This window comes from Coregonus lavaretus (assembly GCF_964263955.1).
Source record: "Coregonus lavaretus genome assembly, chromosome: 27".
In the NCBI taxonomy this organism is placed as follows: domain Eukaryota; kingdom Metazoa; phylum Chordata; class Actinopteri; order Salmoniformes; family Salmonidae; genus Coregonus; species Coregonus lavaretus.
The window spans coordinates 14,058,635-14,086,329 of NC_140014.1; the positions used below are offsets into that span (position 1 = coordinate 14,058,635).

At 44.7% G+C, this 27,695-nt stretch overlaps 2 protein-coding genes across 3 annotated transcripts; one reads left to right on the plus strand and one right to left on the minus strand.

Annotated features, from left to right (window-relative positions):
* Window positions 1-5,198: 5,198 nt before the first annotated feature.
* On the minus strand, window positions 5,199-13,474 carry LOC311102865 (transmembrane protein 151B-like; the record flags this gene model as incomplete). Its single annotated transcript, XM_084144316.1, has 2 exons — window positions 5,199-6,770; window positions 13,370-13,474. 2 exons carry the CDS (start codon window positions 13,472-13,474, stop codon window positions 5,199-5,201), a joined length of 1,677 nt encoding a protein of 558 aa, XP_084000442.1.
* A 1,302-nt stretch (window positions 13,475-14,776) lies between these two features.
* Window positions 14,777-26,728, plus strand: LOC311102381 (RNA polymerase II-associated protein 1-like). 2 transcript variants are annotated; one of them, XM_084143702.1, is made up of 25 exons: window positions 14,777-14,865; window positions 15,398-15,573; window positions 15,877-16,025; window positions 16,128-16,220; window positions 16,372-16,555; window positions 16,754-16,918; window positions 17,007-17,228; window positions 17,822-17,937; window positions 18,037-18,135; window positions 18,221-18,322; window positions 18,452-18,619; window positions 18,739-18,918; window positions 19,080-19,214; window positions 19,348-19,518; window positions 19,708-19,865; window positions 20,658-20,828; window positions 20,968-21,163; window positions 22,217-22,326; window positions 22,507-22,702; window positions 22,935-23,072; window positions 23,505-23,647; window positions 24,856-25,627; window positions 25,822-25,998; window positions 26,200-26,256; window positions 26,394-26,728. In XM_084143702.1, exons 2-25 carry the CDS (start codon window positions 15,402-15,404, stop codon window positions 26,541-26,543), a joined length of 4,224 nt encoding a protein of 1,407 aa, XP_083999828.1. In that variant the 5' UTR covers window positions 14,777-14,865; window positions 15,398-15,401; the 3' UTR covers window positions 26,544-26,728. The 2 variants fall into 2 exon arrangements, with proteins under 2 accessions (XP_083999828.1, XP_083999829.1); XM_084143703.1 differs by lacking the exon at window positions 16,128-16,220.
* Window positions 26,729-27,695: the final 967 nt, after the last annotated feature.

Genomic DNA, 27,695 nt, shown 5'->3' on the forward strand with positions numbered 1-27,695 from the left:
GTTGAAAGTCCGTGTTGCCCAGCAACAGCCCCAAAACATCACTGATCTAGAGGAGATCTGCATGGAGGAATGGGCCAAAATACCAGCAACAGTGTGTGAAAACCTTGTGAAGACTTACAGAAAACGTTTGACCTGTGTCATTGCCAACAAAGGGTATATAACAAAGTATTGAGAAACTTTTGTTATTGACCAAATACTTATTTTCCACCATAATTTGCAAATAAATTCATTAAAAATCCTACAATGTGATTTTCTGGATATTTTTTTCTCATTTTGTCTGTCATAGTTGACGTGTACCTATGATGAAAATTACAGGCCTCTCTCATCTTTTTAAGTGGGAGAACTTGCACAATTGGTGGCTGACTAAATACTTTTTTTCCCCACTGTAAAGTCAAGGCAATATGATGTAGATCAATAACCAATATAGAAAATAATTTGTTTCAGAAGAATATGTATTGAGAGAAAGGATGTACCAGAAAATAGCTTCTGTACCAGAAAATAGCTCCTGTTCAAAGTTGTTCTCTGTGTGCAAGGCATTGCCTCCAGTACAGGGGGTTGAGGCTATCCTGAAGATGAGGAGGTTGAGGGGTTTCAATGTGCTTGACTGCTACAGTGTTGGTAGTCTGGTTCAAACCCCCAGGTTCATCAGAACATGCAGGGGAGTAGCCCTGAGCCCTGCAGCAGGGATGTCAAGTGAAAATAGAGATCAGTGATATAAAATCATGAATAAACAATTCTGGTGATCAACATAATAAAAAACTCACATAAAACAACAACCTTCGTGCATTGTAGGCTAAACTGTATTTGTTTGAGGCCTAAAACTGACTGGAGATTCAACATGAAATATTAGGGTAGGTTTCGTCTCCTTGCCTATAGTATACTGGAAGAGGTGTCTCAGCCATGCTGCTCTGAAGGGCCCTCTGCTTCTCAGTCTGCTTGTGAAGATCTTGGTAGCTGCAGAAATCCTCCTCACACATGGGCTCGTCATTGACTAGATCTGTGGCGCTGGCCGAACCATACCGGCTCCTCAGCAGAGACCGCAGCTGTGACAAATTCTGGGACTGGTTTGGAATCTGTTGACTCACGATCCACTGAGCTGTAGTAGCGGTGTGTGGGGTAAAATCAATGGGGAAGCCAAGATCCCTAAAAGCCATATTCCAACCTGTTGTGATAATTGCGTTGTTTGCTATTAAATCATATGCCGTTACCGTGATATATAGGCCTAAAGGCCGTGAAAATAAGAAGACAGTGGCAGAATAAATTCAACCACACCTTTGTTTTATCACAAAACCGGATAGCAACCTCTGTCCGGTGTAGTCCACAACTCATATTGCATGTAACAGACAGTTACATGACCTACAGCATGGTTAAGCAAGTTCATGTTTCTGACATTTTCGGACCACTAAACAACTATTGATTTAGAACCACAGAGAGTTACCGCAAGTCGCAAAGAAAATATGAGCTGCCTCCACTATTCCAGCACCATTTCAACTTCAACATTTAACATCTAATACAGTGACAACTGAAAGATAGCAAAAATAATTGAATCCAATCAACATAAGCTAAATATGATGTGGCTGTCCATGGTTCTGATTTCTGTTTGCCCGCGAGCGCGTTCGTGCAAGTATAAAAACATGTTGATTCATCCTACTTAGAGAAACGCCAATGCCATCCTCTTCTCTTTCATGTTGGCTAAAATGCTTGCTTGCTAGCCTAACTTCCATTCATGGGCAACGTTAGCTAGTTAACATTAGCCTTCTGCATCTAGCTACTGTACATATTGAACTTACATCCTCTCAGGCCAGGGGCACAACAATGTATCAATTAATGGTTGGATCAGAATCGCCGTTATAATCAAATCAAATCAAATTGTATTGGTCACAGACACATTTTTTGCAGACGTTACTGCAGGTGTAGCGAAATGCTTGAGTTCCTAGCTCCAACAGTGCAGTAGTATCTAACAATACACACAAATCTAAAAGTAAAATAATGGAATTAAGAAATAAATAAATATTAGGACGAGCAATGTCGGAGTGGCATTGACTAAAATACAGTAGTATAGAATACAGTATATACATATGAGATGAGATCATTGGCCAGTACGGATAATTAAGTAAAACCACAAGTCCAAATCCCTATCTCCATCCATGGCTAATTTAGGAAAGGGACAATTTTAGCTAGCTAGCCACCGGAGGACAACAACACAACGAGATGCAACAATTCAAGTTGTTTCTAATAATGACGTATGCTCTCAAAGCGATTTGATAGGAGCGATGCCAAATTCAAGCTGGCTTCCCGTGACACTTTTTTTTCCCTTTCGCCAGGACCATTCACAGTTGAGCTCGCTCAGTTTAGAGCAACACTGATTGGCTAATTCTTTATATATTTTTTTGTCAAGGGAGGCCAAATGGTCGCTGGCTTCCCTTGCATTCAATGCTACGGGCGGCAACAATGTCATACTCCTTTGGACCAGACAGTATCAGATAGATGGCCTACACGTAGAGAGACAGAGGGGTGTGTTTCTCTCACTCGAATGCTTTCTCCTGTGAGATACATTCAGCCCCTTGCGAATTGAAGGGAAATTATTAAACAAAATATTTTCTGTATTTATTTTTGGTAATTTTTGTGGGGAAGCCTGGAATACATGCCACTGCCTCCCTGCCTCCTGTAGATGCTTCCTTGAGACAGTTGTAAACATTAGAAACTCCTCATAGTCCTGTCCTTTTAAAGGAATCCAAGAGCCCCCCCTGATGACTAGGGAGGGTAAAGGCGTCTTTGGCGGTCAATGGAGTAGGTTGGGATTTTTGTAATGCAGGGAGCATAGAGGGAGGGTCTCAGAAGCCTCTGCTCTCAGCAGCATCCTGGGGTGAAGGATTAAGGGGGATACATTTCAATGATTTGTTCCCTGTGCTCTTCAGCTTGGTACTTGGTGCCATGGGTCCAGAGGCATTGAAAAGCCAGTGGCAGTCAGCTTGACCGTAAGGTATACTGTCTGACCCCATCTCCCATTATAAAATCTTTGGAGAAGGTGAGACTGCAGGTGATATTGTTGAGGAGTTGTCTGTAGAGCGGCTGGCCTCTCAGATTTTGTAGGCGGCCCACCTTTGATTTGGTTTTACCAAATCCATGTTGATTAGTGTATCCTCTTGGGGAACAAACAATTCATATTTTTTTGTAAACAAAAATACATTGGGTGCAATTCAAAGCCTCACATTGCTGGGTTCATGTTGCTGAGAAGTGCATAAAATACCATCAAACGGATGATAGGGCTACTGTATCTTCAGACTGCTAACCAGCCCACTTAAATTATTCGTATAAGATACATGTTACAAACCATAACATTTCAAACCGTAAAAAGCCTAAACACTTACCTGCATATTTTGTTGTGTCTGTCCGTACCTGTTGTTGTAGTTGACATAATTCAGGAAGAACCAACACCTCCAATGCTGCTAACATTTATCAGCTGCTGACCACATGTCATGGCAACAAAGCAGCTTACAGTTTGCCAGGGAGTTTTTGTTGCTGTCATTGTGAATGGAGCAACAATGTAACAACAACCAACTTACACAAAACCCAGAAGATTTTGTTAGATGCCTTTTTATTAACAGTCACTAATTTAAAACAGCACAATTTCTTTATTGCTCTGTTTGCTTTTTACATTTTGTCAATAACTTTTTTCAATCTCCACTTCATCCAATATTTTGCAATATAATGATTATTCATAAACCTATCATCTCATCATGATTTCTATTAAACACATGCACCCTTGAGACTAATTATAGGCTTAATTACATGTAGGCCTATTTAGCTCTTGAACATAGCTTGCATTTTGTTGTAACCAAATATAACTGTATTATTCAAACTCTCACATGAATAGATCTACGTGTGACTTTAATAGTGTTGTTGTTTTTTAGCATTTGAAAGGGTAATATCTGGAATATTCACAGAAGACCAAACATTTGATTTAGCACAGGGAGACAAAACATAATTAAATGAATGGTGATTCAAGTGTCAGAATTCAAGTATAAATAAAAGCAATGCAACATCCACAGGTCTTAACGGACAATTATCTTTGTGATTGGGTGAATAAGAATATTAGAAACTCTGTCAGCGACTTGGACATTAGTTTTATAAGAACCTTTGAAATACAGTCAATATGTTTCCCATAACAATATACAGTTGAAGTCGGATGTTTACATACACCTTAGCCAAATCCATTTAAACTCAGTTTTTCACAATTCCTGAAAAGGAGCTAAAGAACTCAGTTATCTTTGTATTCACACTGCCCTTGCCTTTGAATGATGACTCAACTCTTTTGCCAGTTCACTTCACCTATTTTGTGGTCCGAGTCCTCTTTGCTTTCACATTGCTATGTTTAGAATTGTACACCCAATGTAGGCTACTGCCCATTTAGGGTACACAATCAATTCTAGCTCCTATGTTGTGATTCTCGCCAAATATGTTGTTGCCTTCTCATACTGTTCAAACCTCACAACCGAATAAACATCTCTCGTTTAGCCTATAGATCACATATTGCAAACAAATAATCTGAACTAAAAACTCCACACACATTTTGACATTTCTGTGCATCCTTGGCAATCGCTAATCAATATCCAAAAACCACCTCTCGAGATTGTCTCAGTTCGGTTCGCTTCGGGGTTCTTTTGAGGGGTCTGAGTTCCTTTGGAGTGTTCACACTGCACAAAAAATTGGCTGAAAGGGACCAAGTGTGAAAACACACCTAGAATGTGTCAATGAAGGCATTTTGAAATTGGCAATGATGAGTAAAACAGAGTAACAGTAATAAACATGATATCTTCCTGATGGGCCGCAATACAAATGTCCTTTTTTAACCTACTATTTTGATTTAAACAGAAAAGGGCAACTTTTGATGATGACATAATGCCATATGCACCGCACTGAGAGTTGGTCATTGCTGAATCAAACATTTAAATCCAGCGCTTTAGTTTGACTCACAATCATGTCTGCAGCAGGAGATAATACCAATACAGATCCAACATACACAAGAGACTGAGAACTATGCAGCCTTTATATGAATCTGAGCATACAGCACAGAGCCAGTGAGTAACACACTTTCAATGCTGTCAAAATAACAGTGTCTTTGTATGCTCTTGGACTCTCACAACCTCTAATTTGGAATATATTGTTACTGAATCAGTCAAATGTCTCTTGGTCCCTCAGAGTGAGGTCTCCAGGCTGCAGGACCCCCGGCGGACATAGTACCGACGCACCTCTGTGGTAGAGTCACCACTACCGCAGCCCTCGGGCCGGTGCACAATGAGAACGGGGAAGAAGCGTGCGTCCTGGTAGGTGGGCGGGCTCTCATTGAGAGCCAGCTGGCTGGAGTAGGAACGGCAGCACTGCTCGTCCACACAGCAGTGGTCAGTCAGTGTGCTGCTGCGGCTCCTCCACAGGCCCACGGTGCGCCGAGAGCCGTACATGCGGCACAGTGAGAAGTGGGAGGTGTCCAGGGAGAGGTGGGAGTGAAAGGCATGATGGGAGAAGATGGAGGAACAGCTGGAGCTGGTGGTGGCCCGCCTCTGTCCAACCTCGCCCTGAAGCTGGCAGCAGTGCTCACAGTCCTGCACCAGCGTGCCATAGCTCCGGGCTGGGTGGCTGTCCAGCAGGAAGCAGTTAGAGGACCTGGTTTCATCAGCTGTACCAGAGTCTGAAGCCCCCAGGTTCATCAGCATAGCCTCTGAGTAGCTGGGGATCAACTGGCGGTCGGATCGGATGTGCCACTCCAGCTCAGTGCTGTCCACGGTATCTACCCGAGGGAGACCACTCCTGATGGGAACCTCCTCTATTGGAGAGGGGCTACTGTGGCTGTACTCCAGCCCAAATAGCTTCTCAACATGGTAGTGCACAAAAGCTGTACGGTACTCTATAAGCACCCTCAGGGGCCAGGCCAGCATGAGCAGAGCAGCGAACCAGAAAGCCACCTGAGAAGTATACCAGGGCAACCGGTCAGGGTCCACGTAGGCTATCAGGTGCTCTTTAAAGTCCACGTTTTTCAGTTGCATCCCTTCCCGAGCCTCCATGTAGTCATCCAAACCCTCAATCTCTGAGAAGAACCTGGCACGTTGGTTGAGGTAATTATTTTCTGGTCCGGCCCCAGCGAAACTGAAGCACTTGGTGAAACGAAGTCTCGTTGCCGGGTGGCTCTCAAGTCCACGTAGATCCCGCGAGACATCCCGCATACCACAGCGACTGTAGTCGAACTCTCCCTCCCCCACGTGTGTGTTGACCCGCTCATGGTAGACCTGGGTGGTGGTGTAGGCTTCGCCGTTCCGGTAGCGGGTCACCTGTCTGGTCCTCCGAACAAAATGGTAACTTATGGCCTTCCACCAAACACACGGACGGGCCTGTTGCATCCGCAATACCCGCTCATACACGCTATCCACATCAGCCTTACACTGTAGCTCACTGCAAGCCTGGCAGTGCCAACACTCTATCAGGTAGACGACATAGAGCAGGAACAGGAAGGCCAGAGGGATGTACACATAGCCGTCAGAGCAGGGGCTGTCATGGTAAATCATAGAGCGGCCTCCCATGCCAGTTCCTCTAAGTGAGGAAATGGAGGCTGTCAGGGAGGTGACGGATGAGTCGAAGCTGAGCTTGGTGACTTGGGTGAGCTGGCACCAAGCCACAGTGCCAAGGCAGCTGTACATGAGGAGGGAGAGCAGTAGGCAACGCCAGTGGGACTCTCGACACATACAGGCACTAAGTGATTGCTTCACAGGCCGCTGCTGCATAGGAAAAGAGAGGAGTAAAAAGAGAGAGAGTGAGAGAAAAGCTTACATACAATACTCTTTGAAAAGATAATTGTGGATGACAAATGGCTGTATTTAAAAAGATTTTAGCAGAGTTATTAAAAGGAGAACAGTGTTTGAAGAACTTACAGAATCTCTAATAAAAATACAACAGTTTCTTTATGTTGCCTCTTTCCTGCAATGCCATGTCTGATTAATCAGTTTGTTTATATTTCTGTGTTTAAGGAGAGCTGGATCACAATGTAGGCTATTTGATTTACCTATACAGGTTGAAAGGTTTTTAACAGGGCAGAAAGCAACAGTGTCACCTGAATAATAGATCTACTGTACCATGATGAAAAGTGAGTACACACAACACTGAGCCTAATAAAATGCAATGCTCCAATATTGCTGTGGGCAAAATGCAAATTAACAATACATAGCTGTAATGTGCTGAGCTTTTTGAAACTCAAAGTACAGTAAATGAGGTTGAAGCGATACCATGTACAGTAGCTTGCTTGAATTTAATTTAAGGCTACTTTGCGCAATGGAAACAACTGCTAATCATGTTAGGACAATATACAACGCTAACATTCCACCCAAATCCTTCCTAACCACTGTATTGCCAGTCCCCTATGTTACTGCTAACCTTTCAACCATCTTTGGGTTACAGTAGTCATGCACCATGTCCAACAGGGCATGTGTATCCTCAATCCCCCAGTGACCTCTGCTGCTAAAATGAACATTGACTTTCTATACTTAACTTGACCACAACAGAATCAAACACACAGGTAATTGGATTACACATTTTTCGTACCCTATACAGTATATCTGCTGAGTGTCAAGTGAAGAGCTCAGTGCAGCAACCCCAGTCTGTCCTGACATCTTCAAAAGTGCTCACATTTGCAATTCTGACTGCTAATGAAATGTATCCGCTTTTTTTCCCAGTACAATGAGTATAGTGTCCCAGACCTAAGTCAACTGGCCATAAAACATTTCAAATAGGCAGGGTAAATATACATACTGTAGTTGTACCTTGTCCTGTTGTAGGAAGAATACATGTTTTGACTGTTTGACCATGTTTTCAGCTAATTCAGGTCTTTCAGGTGTATAACAGCCATTCACCCATGAAGATCAACTGACCACATAGTGGAAGTGTCATGGTCTTTCACCTCTAAGAATTAGTGTAGCTTCATGCAAGAAACATTTCATTAACTGATATGTGATAAAGGGAGAACTCAGTCAGCAATGCTGACTCATAAGTCAATCATCAGTCAACTTGGTTCCAATAACTTATATCCCTGAAATGCCACACACATTGTAAGTCAGATAAAATGTTTTACTGGTAAAGTGTTTCACATGAAGGTTATGAACCAAACTAGCCAGACCAGACAGAAAGGGCTAACTCAGACTGGACATGTAACCAGGCATCGACACAAGTAAAACATCAGCAATACCATTGACTTTGGAGCATCCTCGTACAGGCAACACAGCATCATGGGTCAGGACCTCTGGGACACAGACAGTAGGATTGATCACAAAAAAAACTCTCCATCATTTTATGGTCTCTCCTAGAAGCTATATTTCACGGTAGGCTGCACACAATCAATTCCCCAGATGGAATTTGTGTAATTATAGCCTACAGACTGGAGGTAAAACTCCAGCATTCATAGTACACATCATCAACTACAGGTTACAAAATCCAGCTTCTCAGAATTGCTGTATTGTGCCTTGCATATCCATGCCATTACTAGGCTCTGTCTTCTATGACATGTATTTCTTAGAAAGATTAAGTTGTTTTCTGTCTTATACATAATACAGTACTTTTGAATGCAGAATAAAAGTAAAATAATATATTCATTTAGAGATAATGGTAGGGTTGGACATCATACAGGCTATATGTTGCTCTTGGCTATTGCACTTCCATCCAATCTGAGAAACGATTAAATGAAATAGTATTTTGCTGGTGAATCAATTGTGATGCCATTATTAGACTCCAGAGAACAGAGATCATTTTGTGGTACAGAAATTGCACTCAGTACATTTTCTTGCATCTGATGAATAGTGTGGCGTGGGGTTAAACCACTTTATGTCACCAGAAAAATGTTCAACACTTTCCTTGCCACTAGTCTTGCTCAACTAAAAATGTAATCTGTCTCATCTCAATTTAAGTCACTCCAATAAATGATTTTGAGGTACATTTATCAAATATTTTGTCATTTAGAAAAAGTTTTTCTTTATTCTTACTATTTTCTACATTGTAGAATAATAGTGAAGACATCAAAACTATGAAATAACACATATGGAATAATGTAGGTGGTCCTCTGTAGCTCAATTGGTAGAGCGTGGCTCTTGTAACGCCATGGTAGTGGGTTCGATCCCCGGGACCACCCATACGTAAAAATGTATGCACACATGACTGTAAGTCACTTTGGATAAAAGCGTCTGCTAAATGGCATATTATATTATATGTAGTAACCAAAAAAGTGTTAAACAAATCAAAATATATTTTATATTTTAGATTCTTCCCTTTGCCTTGATGACAGCTTTGCATACTCTTGGCATTCTCTCAACCAGCTTCACAAGGAATGCTTTTCCAACAGTCTTCAAAGAGTTCCCACATATGCTGAGCACTTGTTGCCTGCTTTTCCTTCACTCTGCGGTCCAACTCATCCCAAACCATCTCAATTGGTTGAGGTCAGGTGATTGTGGAGGCCAGGTCATCTGATGCAGCACTCCATCACTCTCCTTATTGGTCAAATAGCCCTTACGCAGCCTGGAGGTGAGGTGTGTTGGGTCATTGTCCTGTTGAAAAACCTTGAATTCTAAATAAATAATCGACAGTGTCACCAACAAAGCACCCCCACACCATCACACCTCCTCCTCCATGCTTCACGGTGGAAACCACACATGCGGAGATCATCCGTTCACCTACTCTGCGTCTCACAAAGACACGGTAGTTGGAAACAAAAATCTCAAATTTGGACTCATCAGACCAAAGGACAGATTTCCACCAGCTCGTGTTTCTTGGCCCAAGCAAGTCTCTTCTTATTATTGGTGTCCTTTAGTAGTGGTTTCTTTGCAGCAATTTGACCATGAAGGCCTGATTCACGCAGTCTCCTCTGAACAGTTGATGTTGAGATGTGTCTGTTACTTTAATTCTGTGAAGCATTTATTTGGGCTGCAATCTGAGTTGCAGTTAACTTTAATGAACTTATCCTCTGCAGCAGAGGTAACTCTGGGTCTTCTTTTCCTGTGACAGTCCTCATGAGAGCCAGTTTCATCATAGCGCTTTATTGTTTTTGCGACTGCATTTGAAGAAACTTTCAAAGTTCTTGAAATGTTCAGGATTGACTGACCTTCATGTCTTAAAGTAATGATGGACTGTCGTTTCTCTTTGCTTATTTGAGCTGTTCTGCCAGAATATGCACTTGGTCTTTTACCAAATAGGGCTATCTTCTGTATACCACCCAACCCTACCTTGTCACAACACAACTGATTTCGCTACACCCGCAATAACATCTGCTAAACACGTATATGTGACAAATAAAATGTGATTTGATTTGATTGGCTCAAATGCATTAAGAAGGAAAGAAATTCCACAAATTAACTTTTAACAAGGCAGACCTATTAATTAAAATGCGTTCCAGGTGGCTACCTCATGAAGCTAGTTGAGAGAACGCCAAGAGTGTGCAAAGCTGTCATCAAGGCAAAGGGTGGCTACTTTGAAGAATCTCAAATATAAAATATATTTTGATTTGTTTAACACGTTTTTGGTTACTACATGATTCAATATGTGTTATTCAATAGTTTTGAAGTCTTCACTATTATTCTACAATGTAGAAAATAGTACTAATAAAGAAAAACCCTTGAATGAGTAGGTGTGTCCAAACTTTGACTGGTACTGTACAGTGGGGGAAAAAAGTATTTAGTCAGCCACCAATTGTGCAAGTTCTCCCACTTAAAGAGATGAGAGAGGCCTGTAATTTTTATCATAGGTACACGTCAACTATGACAGACAAAGTGAGATTTTTTTTCTCCAGAAAATCACATTGTAGGATTTTTAATGAATTTATTTGCAAATTATGGTGGAAAATAAGTATTTGGTCAATAACAAAAGTTTCTCAATACTTTGTTATATACCCTTTGTTGGCAATGACACAGGTCAAACGTTTTCTGTAAGTCTTCATAAGGTTTTCACACACTGTTGCTGGTATTTTGGCCCATTCCTCCATGCAGATCTCCTCTAGGGCAGTGATGTTTTGGGGCTGTCGCTGGGCAACACGGACTTTCAACTCCCTCCAAAGATTTTCTATGGGGTTGAGATCTGGAGACTGGCTAGGCCACTCCAGGACCTCCAGGATCATTTTGACCCCACGGGGTGAGATCTTGCGTGGAGCCCCAGATCGAGGGAGATTATCAGTGGTCTTGTATGTCTTCTATTTCCTAATAATTGCTCCCACAGTTGATTTCTTCAAACCAAGCTGCTTACCTATTGCAGATTCAGTATTCCCAGCCTGGTGCAGGTCTACAATTTTGTTTCTGGTGTCCTTTGACAGCTCTTTGGTCTTGGCCATAGTGGCGTTTGGAGTGTGACTGTTTGAGGTTATGGACAGGTGTCTTTTATACTGATAACAAGTTCAAACAGGTTCCATTAATACAGGTAACGAGTGGACAGAGGAGCCTCTTAAAGAAGAAGTTACAGGTCTGTGAGAGCCAGAAATCTTGCTTGTTTGTAGGTGACCAAATACTTATTTTCCACCATAATTTGCAAATAAATTCATTAAAAATCCTACAATGTGATTTTCTGGGTTTTTTTTCCTCAATTTGTCTGTCATAGTTGACGAGTACCTATGATGAAAATTACAGGCCTCTCTCATCTTTTTAAGTGGGAGAACTTGCACAATTGGTGGCTGACTAAATACTTATTTTCCCCACTGTATATATAAAAATAATCTAATGAAGTTAGATCTATAAACTTTTTTATTCAGTGTATTCGGAAAGTATTAAGACCCTTGACTTTTTCCACATTTTGTTACGTTACAGCCTCATTCTAAAATGGATTAATTACATGTTTTCCTCATAAATCTACACACAATACCCCATAGTGACAAAGTGAAAACAGGTTTATAGAAATGTTTGCAAATGTATTAAAAATAAATTACAGAAATACCTTATTTACATAAGTATTCAGACCCTTTGCTATGAGACTCGAAATTGAGCTTAAGTGCATCCTGTTTCCATTGATCATCCTTGAGATGTTTCTACAACTTGATTAGAGTCCACCTGTGGTAAATTCAATTGACTGGACATGATTTGGAAAGGCACACAGCTGTCTATATAAGGTCCCACAGTTGACAGTGCATGTCAGAGCAAAAACCAAGCCATGAGGTCGAAGGAATTGTCCGTAGAGCTCCCAGACAGGATTGTGTTGAGGCACAGATCTGGGGAAGTGTACCAAAAAAATTCTGCAGCATTGAAGGTCCCCAAGAACACAGTGGCCTCCATCATTCTTAAATGGAAGAAGTTTGGAACCACCAAGACTCTTCCTAGAGCTGGCCACCCGGCCAAACTGAGCAATCGGGGGAGAAGGTCCTTGGTCAGGGAGGTGACAGAGCTCCAGAGTTCCTCTGTGGAGTTGGGAGAACCTTCCAGAAGGACAACCATCTCTGCAGCACTCCACCAATTAGGCCTTTATGGTAGAGTGGCCAGACGGAAGCCACTCCTCAGTAAAAGGCACGACAACCCGCTTGGAGTTTGCCAAAAGTCACCTAAAGGACTCTCAGACCATGAGAAACTAGATTCTCTGGTCTGATGAAACCAAGATTGAACTCTTTGGCCTGAATGCCAAGCGTCACGTCTGGAGGAAACCTGGCACCATCCCTACGGTGAAGCTTGGTGGTGGCAGCATCATGCTGTGGGGATATGCTTCAGCGGCTGGGACTGGGAGACTAGTCAGGATCAAGGGAAAGATAAATGGAGCAAAGTACAGAGAGATCCTTGATGAAAACCTGCTCCTGAGCGCTGGGGACCTCAGACTGGGGCGAAGGTTCACCTTCCAACAGGACAATGACCCTAAGCACACAACCAAGACAATGCAGGAGTGGCTTCAGGACAAGTCTCTGAATGTCCTTGAGTGGCCCAGCCAAAGCCCGGACTTGAACCTAATCGAACATCTCTGGAGACCTGAAAATAGCAGTGCAGTGAAGTTGCCCATCCAACCTGACAGTGCTTGAGAGCTTGAGAGGATCTGCTGAGAATAATGGGAGAAAATCCCCAAATACAGGTGTGCCAAGCTTGTAGCGTCATACCCAATAATACTTTCCCCCCCAAGTTACCCATGAATTGCAATAATCAATATGATATAGGTCCACAGGTAGGGCCTATTGATTGTGTGCCTTTTCTTATGAGGCTGCGGGCTGCACTTGTTTGCACCAATTAATAAGTTGCCTTTCCACCAAATATATGCAGTAGTCTAGAAGGCTATATATCATATACTTTTAATTCATAAAAAATACATCATTATGCGCTTTTTCAGGATGATGCTGTCTTTCCTATTATGTAATCTACATTCAACCGCGTACCCTAGCTCTCACCTCCTCCAGTACATCAATGCTGGCTGGTGCATCCTCTCCATCATTGGGGGTGTTGGGCGCTGTTTCTTCCGCAGTGGTATCCGTTTCCAAATCGGGAGAGAACATGCTGCTGTCTGGACATGGCAGAATCAAGTCAAAGTTTCCCGTAGGCTACCCCTCTCTTTTCTGGTCCCCAACAGAGCTTCAGATCATCTGGGCTGGAGCCAAGGCGAATAGGGATCCCGCTTTTAGGAGCTCCAATTTCTTGAACCCGGGGGGCGGGGACGATTTGACCGCAGAGGCTTGTCGATACATTAAAGAGCAGAGAAAAAAAAGATAAATTAAACACCGAAATACCGCAGGTTGAAGCGCATGTGTGCGCAATAAACAGCCTGAATAGAAAGTCTGATCACTGATCAGATATCTAAAATGAATGGCAAAATAGCCAACTGTAGGCTGCCTTGCACAGAGAAAGTGATGTCATTCGCTCTTTACAAGCAAAATTTTTTAAAACAGCTTCCAATGATGTGTGTGTTCAGCATCAGCATCTGTCGCCCAATTAAATAATAAGAAGAAGACGAGACAGTTCAATCATTTTTACATTCACCACATTACATTACATAACATGGAATAGTCAAGGCTTGGAGCTGTTCAAAAAAGTGAGATTTTTCCTAAATTATGCACCCATTGAAAATAAATGTATGACTTCAAATATAGCCTACGTTGTGACCTAACAAACTGATTCATCCTTATTTTAATTCCTACATTCATCATCTTCATCATCATATCCATGAAAGTAGCCTATTCCTAGTATTTATAATACCCTAGCCTACTACTATCTTAACTGTATTTTTAATGTTATATACCCCCAAAGTGTATAACTAACCCAAGATTGACCACAGCCTGTCGTTTCCAATGGGAGCTAATGGAATGGACAGAACGAGCAAGGTGGTGGGCAGAGCCAAGCACGAGCTAGCGAGATCCTATTGGCGTGTTGTAGTATATATTTGCATATGTCCGTTAGGGAACCCCTACTTTGAAGTGCGCATGTGCAATAACTCAATTCGCCCTTACGTTCCTTCTAAAGAACGCTTTTTTTTTTACTTTGGCAAAGGGTAAAGTTTACAAACCTTAGTCCACTCTATTCGTAACATATATTAATTTTGGAAACAGAAAACTGTATTGAGATCAGATGTTTCTTCGATGAGAAAATCCATCTCGCTCCATCTTCTCCCACTGCCGGCCACTGGGCTTCCTCTCATCACCATATCTGGTAGTGAGTGGAAACTCCAACCGGATGCTTCACATTTATACATCCGGTGAAAAATCTGGCTCATTGTTCTGTCTTTGTTATTACTGTATAATGCATTTATGGTGGACTTTATTTTGAAGTCGGATTTGTGGGCGTCACACTGTCACGGGAAGTAACCGCCCCTTGTTAGTGGATGTTTTTGAGTTTGCACTCACGTTGTGTAAATTTTTCTGTGAATTATAACCCAGAGGATTTCTTACTGAAGGTGAATTCAACAAATACATTGATATAAATGTAGTTTTTAAATGTATGACATTGCAACGGCCCCATATAATAAAGCAGGAAATGCTCCGGCTGTAGCTAGCCAGCAAGCTAACGTTAGCTAGCTAGCAAGAACACCAACTAGCTACTGTGGCTAGCTAGCTAGCTAAGCACTTTGCAATCATGAACATGTCATTATCACTATTAGCTAGGTTTTCAATGTGCTGTTTCTCTGTTTATTAGCTGCTGGATCCGTGCCTGTAAATTACAATGTTCTAGAACAGCTAGCTATCTAGTTAACATTCAAATTGTAGGAGAGGTGTTGACATGATGTGGTGTACTGTTAGGTGAGAGGCGAGGAGAATGTGATTGGTTGAAAGCTTAGTTAAAAAGTTATTTTCTGATGTGGTAACAGTATAATATCACAGCCCTGTACTTAAACATAGTAATAAGTAGCCATATACCGTATTGTGTGATACCCCACTATGTTTACAGATAGTCAAATCCTTTTGTCTAACATGTTCCTTTATCTGTAGGGGGATGATACAGCGTCCCAAGCCCACTGACTCAGAGGCTGACCTCCTACGAGAGCAGGAGAGGTTTCTTGCCTCAGGGACCCAGTCCACGGTCAATGTGGTCCGACGGCCAGACAAGAGATCAGGAGACTCCGAGGGGGCTCAAGGAGACCAGCGAGATGTGGTCACAATCCAAGGTTCATAGGCTGCGTTTACACAGGCAGCCCATTGCTGATCTTTTTTCTACTAATTGGTCTTTTGACCAATCACATAATATCTTTTTACATCAGATCTTTTTCAGAGTTGGTCTGATTGGTCAAAAGACCAATTAGTGAAAAAAAGATCCGAATTGGGCAGTCTTCGTAAACACATCCATAGTAACACAGTCTATCATCATACACCTCTCTGTAAGATAGTTGATTGTGTGTAGCGTGGAGCCTAAACACAATTTTAGGTATTCTGATTGTTAAAAATATGATGCTGTGCATCTCTTTCTTTAGATCTTCCAGATGAGCTCCCCACTCTGACTCCTGCACCTCCCAAAAAGTCTCGCCTCAAAGCCGAGCGTGTTCGCTTTGAGGATGAGGACCCAGAGGAGAGGTTGGACAGACATGACATGCACATCAGTGCTGTTCTCTCCAAGATCATTGTGAGTGATACTCTCACCATTTATCTCCTGCTCAGCAGAGCCACACACAGTTCTGTTTGTGTCTCAACAACAACTCCTACATTCTTGCTTCTCTTCCCCTAGGAAAGGGACACTAGCACTACACCAGTGTCCTTACCAGCATTCACGGGTCTTGCTTTTCCTAAAGTATTACACCGGCCCGAGATGGAGAGCCCGGTAGGAGCTCAATCAGCTTTGTTATGAGGATCAATTAGTTACTACAGAAATGACTTCATACTATATGTGGTACAATTAATCCAGAATGGTGCTTCACAAGTTATGGATGCACACACAAACTATTGCTCTAAATTATGTTATGTTTCACTAGGTTCCAGCTACTGGTGGAAAGATGAGCATTTTTGCCCGACAGATTGCAGCACAGAGAATAAAAGAGGGGAAGACCCCTTTACACTGTACACCAGAATCCAGGGGTCAAACATCTGGACCCAAGGTGCTGAACCTCTCTCCAGAGTCCACCATGGAGATTGATCAACCTCCCTCTAGACTTGACCGTAAGTACCAGAGTTCTAATAATTAATTTCATAAAGTTGAAAATACTATATTCCTGGCAGACTCTGAAGGCCCAACTTGGCTTGCACTGAATGGGATGTCCTGTTTGTTTTTGTACTGTCCCACTTGCAAGACAAGCCTGCCATTACTAAATTGTTCAGTTGGGGAAACTTGCTCATGTCTCTCTCTTTCTCTTCCAGGATTCAGTGCAATGGCGGGCCCCAGGCTAGTGTCTGGCCAGGGGCTTGGTGGGTCAGACAGTACAGTAGAAACACTGAAGATCCATCAGGAGAACCAGGCCAAACTACAGGCCATGTCTAAGGGAGAGATCCTGGAGGAGCAGAAAAGGCTGCTGGGTCAGCTAGGTAGGCACATTTGGGGATTGTTGTGCTGTGTTTGATGAGGCTATGATGTGAGCCTTTTAAACCTTCAATCATATTGTGTACCTCTCAGATCCCAGACTTGTTGACTTTGTGAGGTCTCGTAAGGCACCGGGAGCTCCAGCCTCTGCCCCACAGCCTTCCAACTCCCAGGATGAGAGACGCAGGGAACAGCTTCTTCAAGAAACCGTCATGACGGAGACAGACGCTAAGAAGCCAGAGCAGAATCCTCTGGAGGTAGAGATGGAGAGAGAGGAAGATGAGGAAGAACCAACCCCACAACCGCCAATGAAAGGTAGAAGACATTTTAGAAATGTGCTGTAACTCCATTACGAATTAGCAAGAGAAACTGCCTCTGCACTGTAAGTCCTAGCACTCCTGGATGTCTGCCAACTGTTTCCCCTCCTTTCATCTAATTGTACAACTAATTTTGTATTGCAGAAAAAGACGCCTTGGAGCTCTGTGACTGGAATACCAGGGCTGAACACTGATTTAAATCTGCCTGATTAGAAGAAAGCTAGCCAAATTCAGATTCACTTTGTGTAATGGAGATCATTGGGGAAAGCCCAAGACATACTGTATGAACATAGAGGAAGAATGATTTGATTGTCCGTTGCTGGACCACAGTGCGTGCCTACAGTATTTTGGATTGTTCTCAGACAGCAATGCCAGCATTACAAGCTTTTATTCTCCATTAGTCTGATAGGAGGGAAATGTACTACTGAGGCACTAGAGTAACTAGATGCATTCGAGTTACCCCAAAACCTGGTTTCGATTCAGATCTAGATCATTTTGGGCTCCTAATTTTGGATATTTAGCCCATGAAGTGCTTTACAAATAGTGCTAAATATTGTACTAATGATGCATTCCCACCATGTATCTCTCCAGAGGAGGACCTGCCAGTTAAGCCTCAGAAGGAGTGGGTGCACATGGACAAGCTGGAGCCAGAGAAGCTGGAGTGGATCAGGGACCTGCCTGCCCCCAGACGGAAAGGAACCAAGCAGGTACAAACTACTGTTTACATGGAACACTTTGTCAAGAGATGCGGAGAGCTTGTGTGTTTGTCTCATCTAATGACTATCACTGTGTCTCTGTGCTGACAGGCCATGCAGGCTCGCTTTGACTTTGCCGGAACCCTGATCCCGCCCACAGAGGACCTACCCACCCACCTTGGTCTGCACCACCATGGAGAGGAGCCTGAGGTCAGTATAGAGCACTAAGACACACATCTCCTGGTTGTTTTTCCAGAGAATATGCTTGTTGACCTCTTCTCTCTGTCTCCCCCAGCTGGCTGGTTACTCCCTGCAGGAGCTCTTCCTTCTCTCTCGTAGTCAGGTGATCCAGCAGCGGAGCCTGGCACTCAACACTCTGGCCCACATCCTCACCAAGGTACTGCCTGTCAATCAGTTCAATCACATAGAGCCATTCAGACAAAAGATGGATGCAGTAGTTGTGGTTATCAGAAGATAGTTGAATCCGGTTTAACGTTGGAGATCGGTGCTCCTGTTGTTCCTGTAGGCGCGGGCTGGCGAGTTTGCGGCCGCTCTCAGGGGCAGTGTGGTGTCCACTCTGCTGGATGCTGGCCTTCTCTTCCTGCTGCGCTTCTCACTGGACGATAATGTGGAGGGAGTGATGTCTGCCGCTGTGCACGCGCTCAGAGCCCTCCTGGTGTCCTCAGACGATGAAGTAAGAGACCTTGCATACAGAGTGCACCTTGTATCATCACCACTATAGTGTACCATGGTTTGGTATGCGTGTATAAACACATCGTTTTTTTAACAATCTTTGTCCCTGTCTTGTTTCAGGATTGTCTGGACAGCACTCTCTCATGGTTCCGTGGGCTGGCCTCTTTTCCTCTACTGCCCACTGCTCAGGACGAGGAGGATGAGGAAGACGAGGGGCTGCCTGAGGTCATGAGAGAGACTGCTCAAGAGAAGGAAGAGAAGAAGACTGATCATGACGTGGCCAGGGATGATGTCGTTAAGGTGACTAGAGACCAGACTGATGAATCATCCCAACAGTCCTTCACCTTTCCACTATCGCTCGCTCTGTAATGATGCACCTCATTGTCTTTGCACCCTGTGGAGAAGTGCTAGTGATAAATGCATTGTCTAAAGCTGTTGGCTGTGTTGGTTCTCTGTTTCAGGGTTTACTGAGGATGAAGCTGCTTCCTAGGCTCCGCTACATCCTAGAGGTGATCCGCCCGTCACCCAGGGGGGTCCAGGATGTGCTGGGAGTCCTGATCCGAATCGCCAGACACTCCTCCTCTGCAGCCACTCAGGTAACATCAACTACACCGTCCAAAATGCTCTCTGCCATACAGTATCTTTTCCTCTCTCTGGTTTTATTAGCTATAAGCCCCTTGACATGAGGGACCATTTGTAGTATGACTACTATCTGTACTGTCACTGCAGGTCTTGGACTGCCCTCGTCTGATGGAGACTGTTATGTCAGAGTTCCTGCCCTGCTCCTGGGCAGTGCCCTCCTCGCCCACGCCCCAGTCTGCATACGGACTGCCCGTGGCCAACGCCATGAAGCTGCTACGTGTCTTGGCCACCACTGGCAGACACGCCTGTGCCAGGCTGGTAAGTGTGGAGAGAGGAGTTTTCAAACCCAACTGCCAGCTTACCTCATGTAGTAATGCTACACTTAGCCTTCTTCTGTTGGGTAACTTCAATATGATGGAGTGATGCATAAGTGTTTTCTGATCTTGATGTGATATATGATCTTGTCTAATAGACTATTAGAATGAAGTCACTGACTGTGTTCCCCAGCTGAACTCTCTAGGTGCGCGTGAGCGTCTGTCTCGTCTGCTGGCCCCAGAGCCCAGCGAGCTGCTGCTGGACCCGGGTGAGGCCCTGAGGGTCAGCACTGAGGCCTACCGGCTGTGGGCCGTTGCAGCCAGCTACGGACAGGCCTGTAACCTGTACATGTGAGTCACTGGTTTTCAAACCCCCAAACATCACCTACACTGAGTGTACAAAACATTAGGAACACCTTCCTAATATTGAGTTGCACACCCTTTTGCCCTCAGAACAGCCTCAATTCATCGGGGCATGGACTCTACAAGGTGTTGAAAGCGTTTCACAGGGGTGCTGGTCCAAGTTGACTCCAATGCTTCCCACAGTTGTTTCAAGTTGGCTGGATGTCCTTTTGGGTGGTGGACCAATTCTTGATACACACGGGAAACTGTTGAGCGTGAAAAAAACAGCAGCTTTGCAGTTCTTGACACACTCAAACCGGGTCACCTGGCACCTACTACCATACACTGTTCAAAGGCACTTACATCTTTTGTCTTGCCCATTCACCCTCTGAATAGCACACATAAACAATCCATGTCTCAAGGCTTAGAAATCCTTCTTTCACCTGTCTCCGCCCCTTAATCTACACTGATTGAAGTGTATTTAACAGGTGACATCAATAAGGGATCAGTCTGTCATGGAAAGAGCAAGTGTTCCTATTGTTTTGTACACTCAGTGTATATGGGCTCCTGGGGGATGGTAGGGCTGAAATAAGCTATCTGCACACGCTGTGTTAAAAGAATAGTCTTCTCCTCCCAATTTCATTTACAAAGGGATTGCTTAATACCACAGACAACTTAGATCAGATGGGTATAATCGCTTGGTGTTAGATTAAACATGGCAGGAAAAGCTGTGTCAACAACAAGTCTGTCCCTCCGAGTGAATAGTACAGCAGAACATCTTCTTCCCTCTACCATTGCCAGAGACCTGTACCCCATCCTGGTGAGAGTGTTGCAGTCTGCCCACCGGCCCTGGCACCCCTCGGACCCCCTGTTGCCCCTGGAGCTCCACAGGCTCCAGGCCCTCCTCACTCTGCTCACCCACGTCACACATACCGCTGGCTGCCATCAGGAGCTGCAGGCTGGCCTGGTCAGGTAACACACTCTGAATCTCTACTACTTCTAACTATGTTCACTCCTGCAGCTTTGAAGTGTTTCATGTGGCTCCATGATGTGCTGCTTTGTATTGATAGCCATTGGATTCAACAGTGCCAAACCTCTACTTTCACTACAGTTCCCAGGGGGCCGAGTGTCCTCCCCCACCCCCGGTGACGTGGGGTCATGTGACAGGTCTACAGCCCACAGTGCTGGGGCTGCTGAAGGGCTGTGTGAGAACTCTGGGGGAGCCAGTCCAGAGGGAGAGCACCCTGAGACTGGTGCCGGCCTACCTGCTCTACATGGGGGCCTTCTACTCCCAGCTCTCCATCCAGGTGACTGTATAAAACCATAGCAGTACTCAACAAGGGAATTAAAAGGTCCGACCAGAATTGAATCGAAATAGTCGTAACTGCCTGTCCTCGTCGCCTCGTCATCCTTCATCAGGACAGATTGGAAAGAGGCTTCCACTACAGTGCTGTGATAAAATATTTGCCCCCTTTCGGATTTTCTCTGTTTTTGCATATTTTTTTACACTGAGTGTCGTCAAATGTTCAACCAAAACCTAATATTAGATAAAGGGAACAAATAACACAATTTGATACTTATTTCATTTATTTAATAAACAAAGATATGCAATAACCAATGCCCTGTGTGAGAAAGTAATTGGCCCCTTACACTCAATAACTGGTTGTCCCACCTTTAGCTGCAATGACTGCAACCAAATGCTTCCTGTAGTTGTTGATCAGTCTCTCACATCGCTGTGGAGGAATTTTGTCCCACTCTTCCATGCAGAACTGCTTTAACTCTGAAACATTTAAACTCTGAAACATTTGTGGGCTTTCAAGCATGAACTAAAAAACGTAAAATGTGTTGGTTTTCAGCCATTCTGATATAGACTTGCTTGTTTGCTTTGGATTATTGTCTTGCTGCATGACCCAGCTGCGCTTCAACACTCGGACGGATGGCCTGACATTCCTTTTTAGAATTCTCTGATACAGAACAGAAAGGTGCTTCTAGGTGCTTTTTAGCAAACTTGAGATTACTTTTTGGACGACATGGGTCCCGTTATCTGTTGAAAACCAAACACTGCATTCCAAAGTAAGAACCTCATACCAACAGTCAAACATGCTTTGCTGCCTCAGGACTTGAACGACTTGCCATCATTGAAGAAACTGATATGTATCAGAGAATCCTACAGGAGAATGTCAGGCCATCCATCCATGAGCTGAAGCTGAGGCGCAGCTGGGTCATGCAGCAAGACAATGATCCAAAACACACAAGCAAGTCTACAGCAAAAATAGAAAAAATCATCTCATATTCTCTTTTCTAATCTGGATTACGATGTGTCTTTAGTTAGTAATATATGTCTGTGCCAAACCTTTCAGAGCTCGTTCAATCCAGTGGAGTGTCTGCAGGAGCTGGAGATGCTGACCTCAGAGGTTCTTCTCCCTCTGCTGTCCCATGAGGCTGTTCACAGCCTGATTAACAACCTCAAGTGAGTCCCATCTACTTAGAAGCATAGAGCTACATCTATGGTGATTTACTCCCTATCTGCAGTGCGTAATGGAGGGAATGTTGCTCTTTCTGTGTGGTTGTGCGTTTTTCTGTCTAGCACCTGATCCAGTGCTGTAGGATGATGCTCTGGGAGTGTATAGTCTCTCTGTTGTGTCCCCAGGTGTAGCTCGGCAGTGTGTAACCCCCAGTCCTGCTGCCCCGGCCCTGAGACCATCCCCAGTCTGCCTGGTCTGGGCTGCGCCGGGTGGACGTCTGGTGAGGGTCTTGCTGGACCCAGCTCCCCCTTCCCCCTCATTACCTCCCTGTGCTACCTCCTGGACACCCTCACCAGCATCCACAGAGGCCTGGTCCGCAAAGTAGGTCCTTATGAAGCTGTAGTTACTCTCTAAATTTGACTTTAACTCTCAGGTGTAAACCACAAGCGTTAGTGTGGTTCTGAGTGGAACGGAATGAATATATGTCGCCATCTAGTGGTTGATTTTGAGATGTGTAACAAACAATTCACATTAATGTCTTTGCCTTATTACCTTGCAGTGGGCTAGTGGGAATAGGACTAATCTTTCTCCTATGGTCTCGCTCTCTGTTCAGTTCAGCTCCCTCCTCCTCTTTGAGGGTGTGCTAGGATACCTGCGTGGCTGTGGCCAAGCCAAGCCTACCCTGTCTCACTGGGTCCTGCGTCATGAACACCACCTGCTCTACCTGCTGCTGAAGCTGGCCCACAGACTGGTAGTGTATAGAGCCCAACTTCCATCCCATCACTCAGTCTTAGGCTAGTCTGGATACCTGTCTGTTTAGCTATCATTCCACTCCTGTCATGCTAAACGCCACCTTTGGCATTTGACCCAGAGTACAAGGAGTGGAATGTTAGCCGAACAGACTTGTACCCATATAGTCATTCAGGGTGATGCTGTTTATCATCGCCCTATAGGCTCATCTTGTCCTTGTCATTGAGTCACTTTGGAATTCAGACAAGTGATTCTGTTAAGAGGTTCATCTGTACATGTTTATGCATCTGAAGTCTCCACTTGTTGTCACTTGATAAGTTCCCCTGTTAAATATTTCAGATACAGATAGTTTGCCATAATCATCTTAGTGTGATTTGGACATTTTGGATGAGTTCTAATATTTGACCGAGCTGTTTGACCTCAATGCTTCCAGGTTCCAACTGACCCAGAGGTGGCCAAGCATGCAGCCCTGTTTCACCACGTGTCTCTGGTAATGCTTCCCTGGCTGTTACCTGGCAGTGAATACCTGGCCCATGAACTCATGTCCACCATGGTCTTCAACAAAGACTTCATACCGTGAGTCTTTTAGTGATACTGTCTCCATTACTCAATAGGTCAGAGGTCGAAGACATTAGAATAGAAGTAGAAGTCTTCCCAGTGGCAATGAAGCTTATTTTATAATTGTTTCCTTTTTTCAAACAATATCATAGTTCATACAGACATGACAATCAAGTAAAGATGTTTTCTAATATTATTCATTTTGCCAAGTTCTGTTGAAAGTGAATGCTCTCACGAGCCTCGTCTATGGAATTATAAAGGTTCCTGGCCAAATGGTGGTCTCTCCTCACAACAGCATTACCAACCCAAAAGGAGTTCTCCTCCAATTAACTTTCATAAAACAGAACTTAAACTCTGGAATTCCTGTGTAGTGAAATATTTGATGTGTTGAGGTACAGGGCCAGAAGATAAATTGTTGTTGAAAGAGGAGATGTACTTCAGCCAGGGTGGTTTGTGGTGCATTACCTTATCCCCAAATTTGATATGTTGGCACAACACAGAAAAAACCCTTTTTGATTCATTGCAAATGTATGTAGTTTATGGCAGTGGTGGCAATCGTGTGGTTTATGTTTACACAGCATCTGGTCTGCTAAGCACACAATTGTTTCTTCTTTAAACAAATTCAGACATTCTGTTATTTTGTTTTTACATTTCCATTGTCTGGATATAATTTGTTTTAGAAATAAATGTGAAGCAGGTTTTCAAAAGGTCATGGCATGGCTAAGGGCTTTGATCTCAAGTCACAAAGTACACTGGTTTTTCTCAGGATGGGACTTTTCTGCATTATGTATAGACCTGGGTTCAAGCAGTGTTTATTTTATTTCAGGTACTTTGAGTTTTAATCAAGTGCAGCTCAAGTAGATGATAGAAAATAAATATACCTACTATTGAACCCAGGTCTGCTATGGAGATGGGCTATTTAGAACATATGGCATCTCTTTTGTGTTTTGTCAATGTTGTTGAGTGAGTGGACTGCCTATAAATCGTTTCCAACAGGATATTAAACTATGTCATGCTAAGCCATCTCGCATTATATCCAGGTTGCACCAAATAGTAGCCTCCGGAGCGAACTCCTGACCTTTTCACTTTCAGTTAGATCACTGCTCTATAGCTGGTATTCCTCTGATGCCACTGCCAACCTGCCTCATTAGTCTTCTTGTGAAGGCCCTATTGTATGTGAACTCAGTGCTGTGTAGCTCAACTATTCCATTCTCCCTGTCTTCCAGAGAGGGTCAGAGTGGAGGGCCCGAGGCTGCAGAGATGTCTGAGATGCGGCTCCAGGAGCGCTCCTCCCCTTCCCTCCAGACCCTGGGTCCTCTGCTGAGGGAAGCCTGTGTCCAGCTGCCCTCTGTCCGGGGCTGCTACCTCTCCCACCTGGCCCACATGGAGCCCTCTGTCCTCTCCTCCAGGGACTTCCACCTGGGGCGAACGCCCTGGCTCAACACCCAGCTCCTCCCAGAACTCTCCGGACCATCCCTCCCCTCCGATTGGCCCTTCCTGCCACTCGTAAGCCTGTACGAGCGGGCGGGTGCACCGGACGGAGGGGGCCTGCAGGTGGAGTCGCTCCCTGCGGGGGCAGTGCAGTCGGTCACACACTGCCTGCAGTGGCTGCTGCTGCTGGAGGTCTGGAGGGAGGAGGCCCTCAGGGTGGTGCTGCCTGTAGCCAAGCTGGCCCGTCTGGCTTGTATCTTCCTGTGCTCCAGTGATCTCTTCATGGAGAGGCCTGTCCAGAGGCTGACCTGGGCTCTATTCAGGCTGCTCACCAGGCCCTCTCAGCTGGAGGCTCTGGACTTCAACTCCCCTCCTCCAGGCCTGCACTCCTTCAATGACCTCTATTCTGCCCTGGTGGGACAGTTTGAGGCGGTGTCATTCGGTGACCCTCTGTTTGGCTGCGTCATCCTCCTGCCTCTGCAGAGGCGCTTCAGTGCCACCATGAGGCTGACTCTGTTTGGGGAGCATGTGGGCCTGCTGCGTTCCCTGGGGGTAACACTGGAACAGGTGAGAGGGAGGCTGGTTAACACGCTGGATTGAATGTTGCGATTGAGAGTACAGGGTACATTATTGGGTAGACGGCCAGTAGATGGAGCTCTGGGGCTCTTGTCACTTTCTGCAACGTTGTGCCATTTGACAATGTGTCTAAAACATGTAACATAAAGATAGGCTAAATGAGCCCCTCTCTGTGTTTTTCCTAGCTGGCCATCCCTATGGAGAGGTTCACGTCACCCCCGGAGGACTCTCTCCCGCTGCTGCGCCTCTACTTCCGGGCGCTGGTGACGGGGACACTGAGGCAGTGCTGGTGTCCTGTGCTCTACGTGGTGGCTCTGTCCCACCTCAACACCTTCATCTTCTCCCAGGACGCAGCATCACAGGTACAGACCACATCACAGGCCCAGGGTGTGGATCAGTGTTGTTGAGCGACACGGATGACAACTGACTGGACTGGGTGGTATTGCAGTTCATAGAAAGGTCACACTGCTCTTTGGGGCTATGCAATTTCAGGGTGATTTGGAATGGATCTGTACTTTCAATAGGAACACTTTTATAGTCCCCCTTTGTCTTTCCTTCTCCAGCAGGTGGAAGCAGCCCGTCGCAGCCTCCTGAGGAAGACTCACTACCTGACTGATGAGGTACACACTCACTCACCTTCCCCCGGGGTCTTCCATCTCGCCACTGCTCCTGTCTCCTTCCCCACAGCCTTCTTATCCTCCTGCCACTCCTCCTCTCCCCTAATGGTCTCCCCTAACATCTGTCCTATCCTATCTAGGTGTTGAGGAGCCACCTGCTGCTGTTTAGGCTGCCCCAGAAAGACTCTGAGCTGGGCTTCAACACTTACGGCCAGCTGCCTCCCATCCGGCAACGCAGGCTGGAGAGTGTTCTGGGGACCCAGGAGGTGAGCGATAGCAAGAGGGAATGAGAACAGAGAGGAAGTGGGACAGATCATGGTTCTCATTTGGAGCTCCGTGGTCATGCCAAGGGTACCAGGTCCAAGAGGGCTTTACTGGAAACAGTGCGCAAGGATAAAGAGATGCTGTAAAGGTGCCTAGAATTGTCAATGTCAAAACTGCGACTGTATTTTGAATAAAGATGCTTTTGTATGTATATGTAACTTCAGCACTGCTGGAGTAGTTGATTTGTCTTTTATTACATTTAAGTCATTTAGCGGACGCTCTTATCCAGAGCGACTTACAGGAGCAATTAGGGTTAAGTGCTTTGGTCAATGGCACATTAGCAGATTTGTCACCTAGCCGGCTCGGGGATTCGAACCAGCGACCTTTCGATCACTGGCCCAATGCTCTCAGCCGCTAGGCTACCTGCTGCCTAGCTTTGGGACCCAACATCGGGGGTCTGTGTATTGGATTGACTCCCTGCGTTCTGGTGGGTCGTGACCGAGAATAACCCTACCACAACATAGCCAGCTACACCAAAAAAACGTTCCTGTCAACGAAGGCATTTGTTTAATCTCTAGGAACTCTACTTACCAGACATAAAGTGAAATGTGACCCTCGCTATCAAATAAACGTCTCAATCCAACATTTGTGCGAACCACACCATATTCCTGTTGTGTAGACAGTGGTAGATTTTGTGGTAGGAAGTCTCGCATGAAGTGCTTGGTCTATTGGCAGACCACTGTTTAACTCAAGGAATATGGTGCTGTTCAGACAAAAGTTGGATTCCGACGTTTATTTGATAGCGAGGGACACATTTCACTTTACATCTAGTAAGTACAGTTCCTTGAGATTATACATATGCCTTTGTTGACAGGAATTTTTTTCTTGGTGAAGCCAGCTATATTGTGGGAGGGTTCTTTTCCGTCGCCAGCCACCAGAACTATGCACAACTCAGGGAGTCCAACCAATACACAGACTCCCGATGTTGTCCCAAAGCTACCTGCCGCCCTAATCTACATAGTCATTCAGCGTTTGACTAGCACTTATTTTCTGCCTATCTGTTCTACCTTCAACTGAATGACACAGTAATGGTTTTGGTCCGCTGCCATAGCAGAGCATGCAATGTTCCACGTGGTCTTTTGCTAATCAAAACGAGGTACATATGTCTAGAAGTCACT

Coding starts and splice junctions, on each gene's coding strand:
- LOC311102381 (XM_084143702.1), top strand. CDS start 15,402: ATGATACAGCGTCCCAAGCCCACTGACTCAGAGGCTGACCTCCTACGA. Junction 16,556..16,753: donor ACCTCCCTCTAGACTTGACC/GTAAGTACCAGA, acceptor TTTCTCTTCCAG/GATTCAGTGCAATGGCGGGC. Junction 19,215..19,347: donor CCTCCTCTGCAGCCACTCAG/GTAACATCAACT, acceptor CTGTCACTGCAG/GTCTTGGACTGCCCTCGTCT.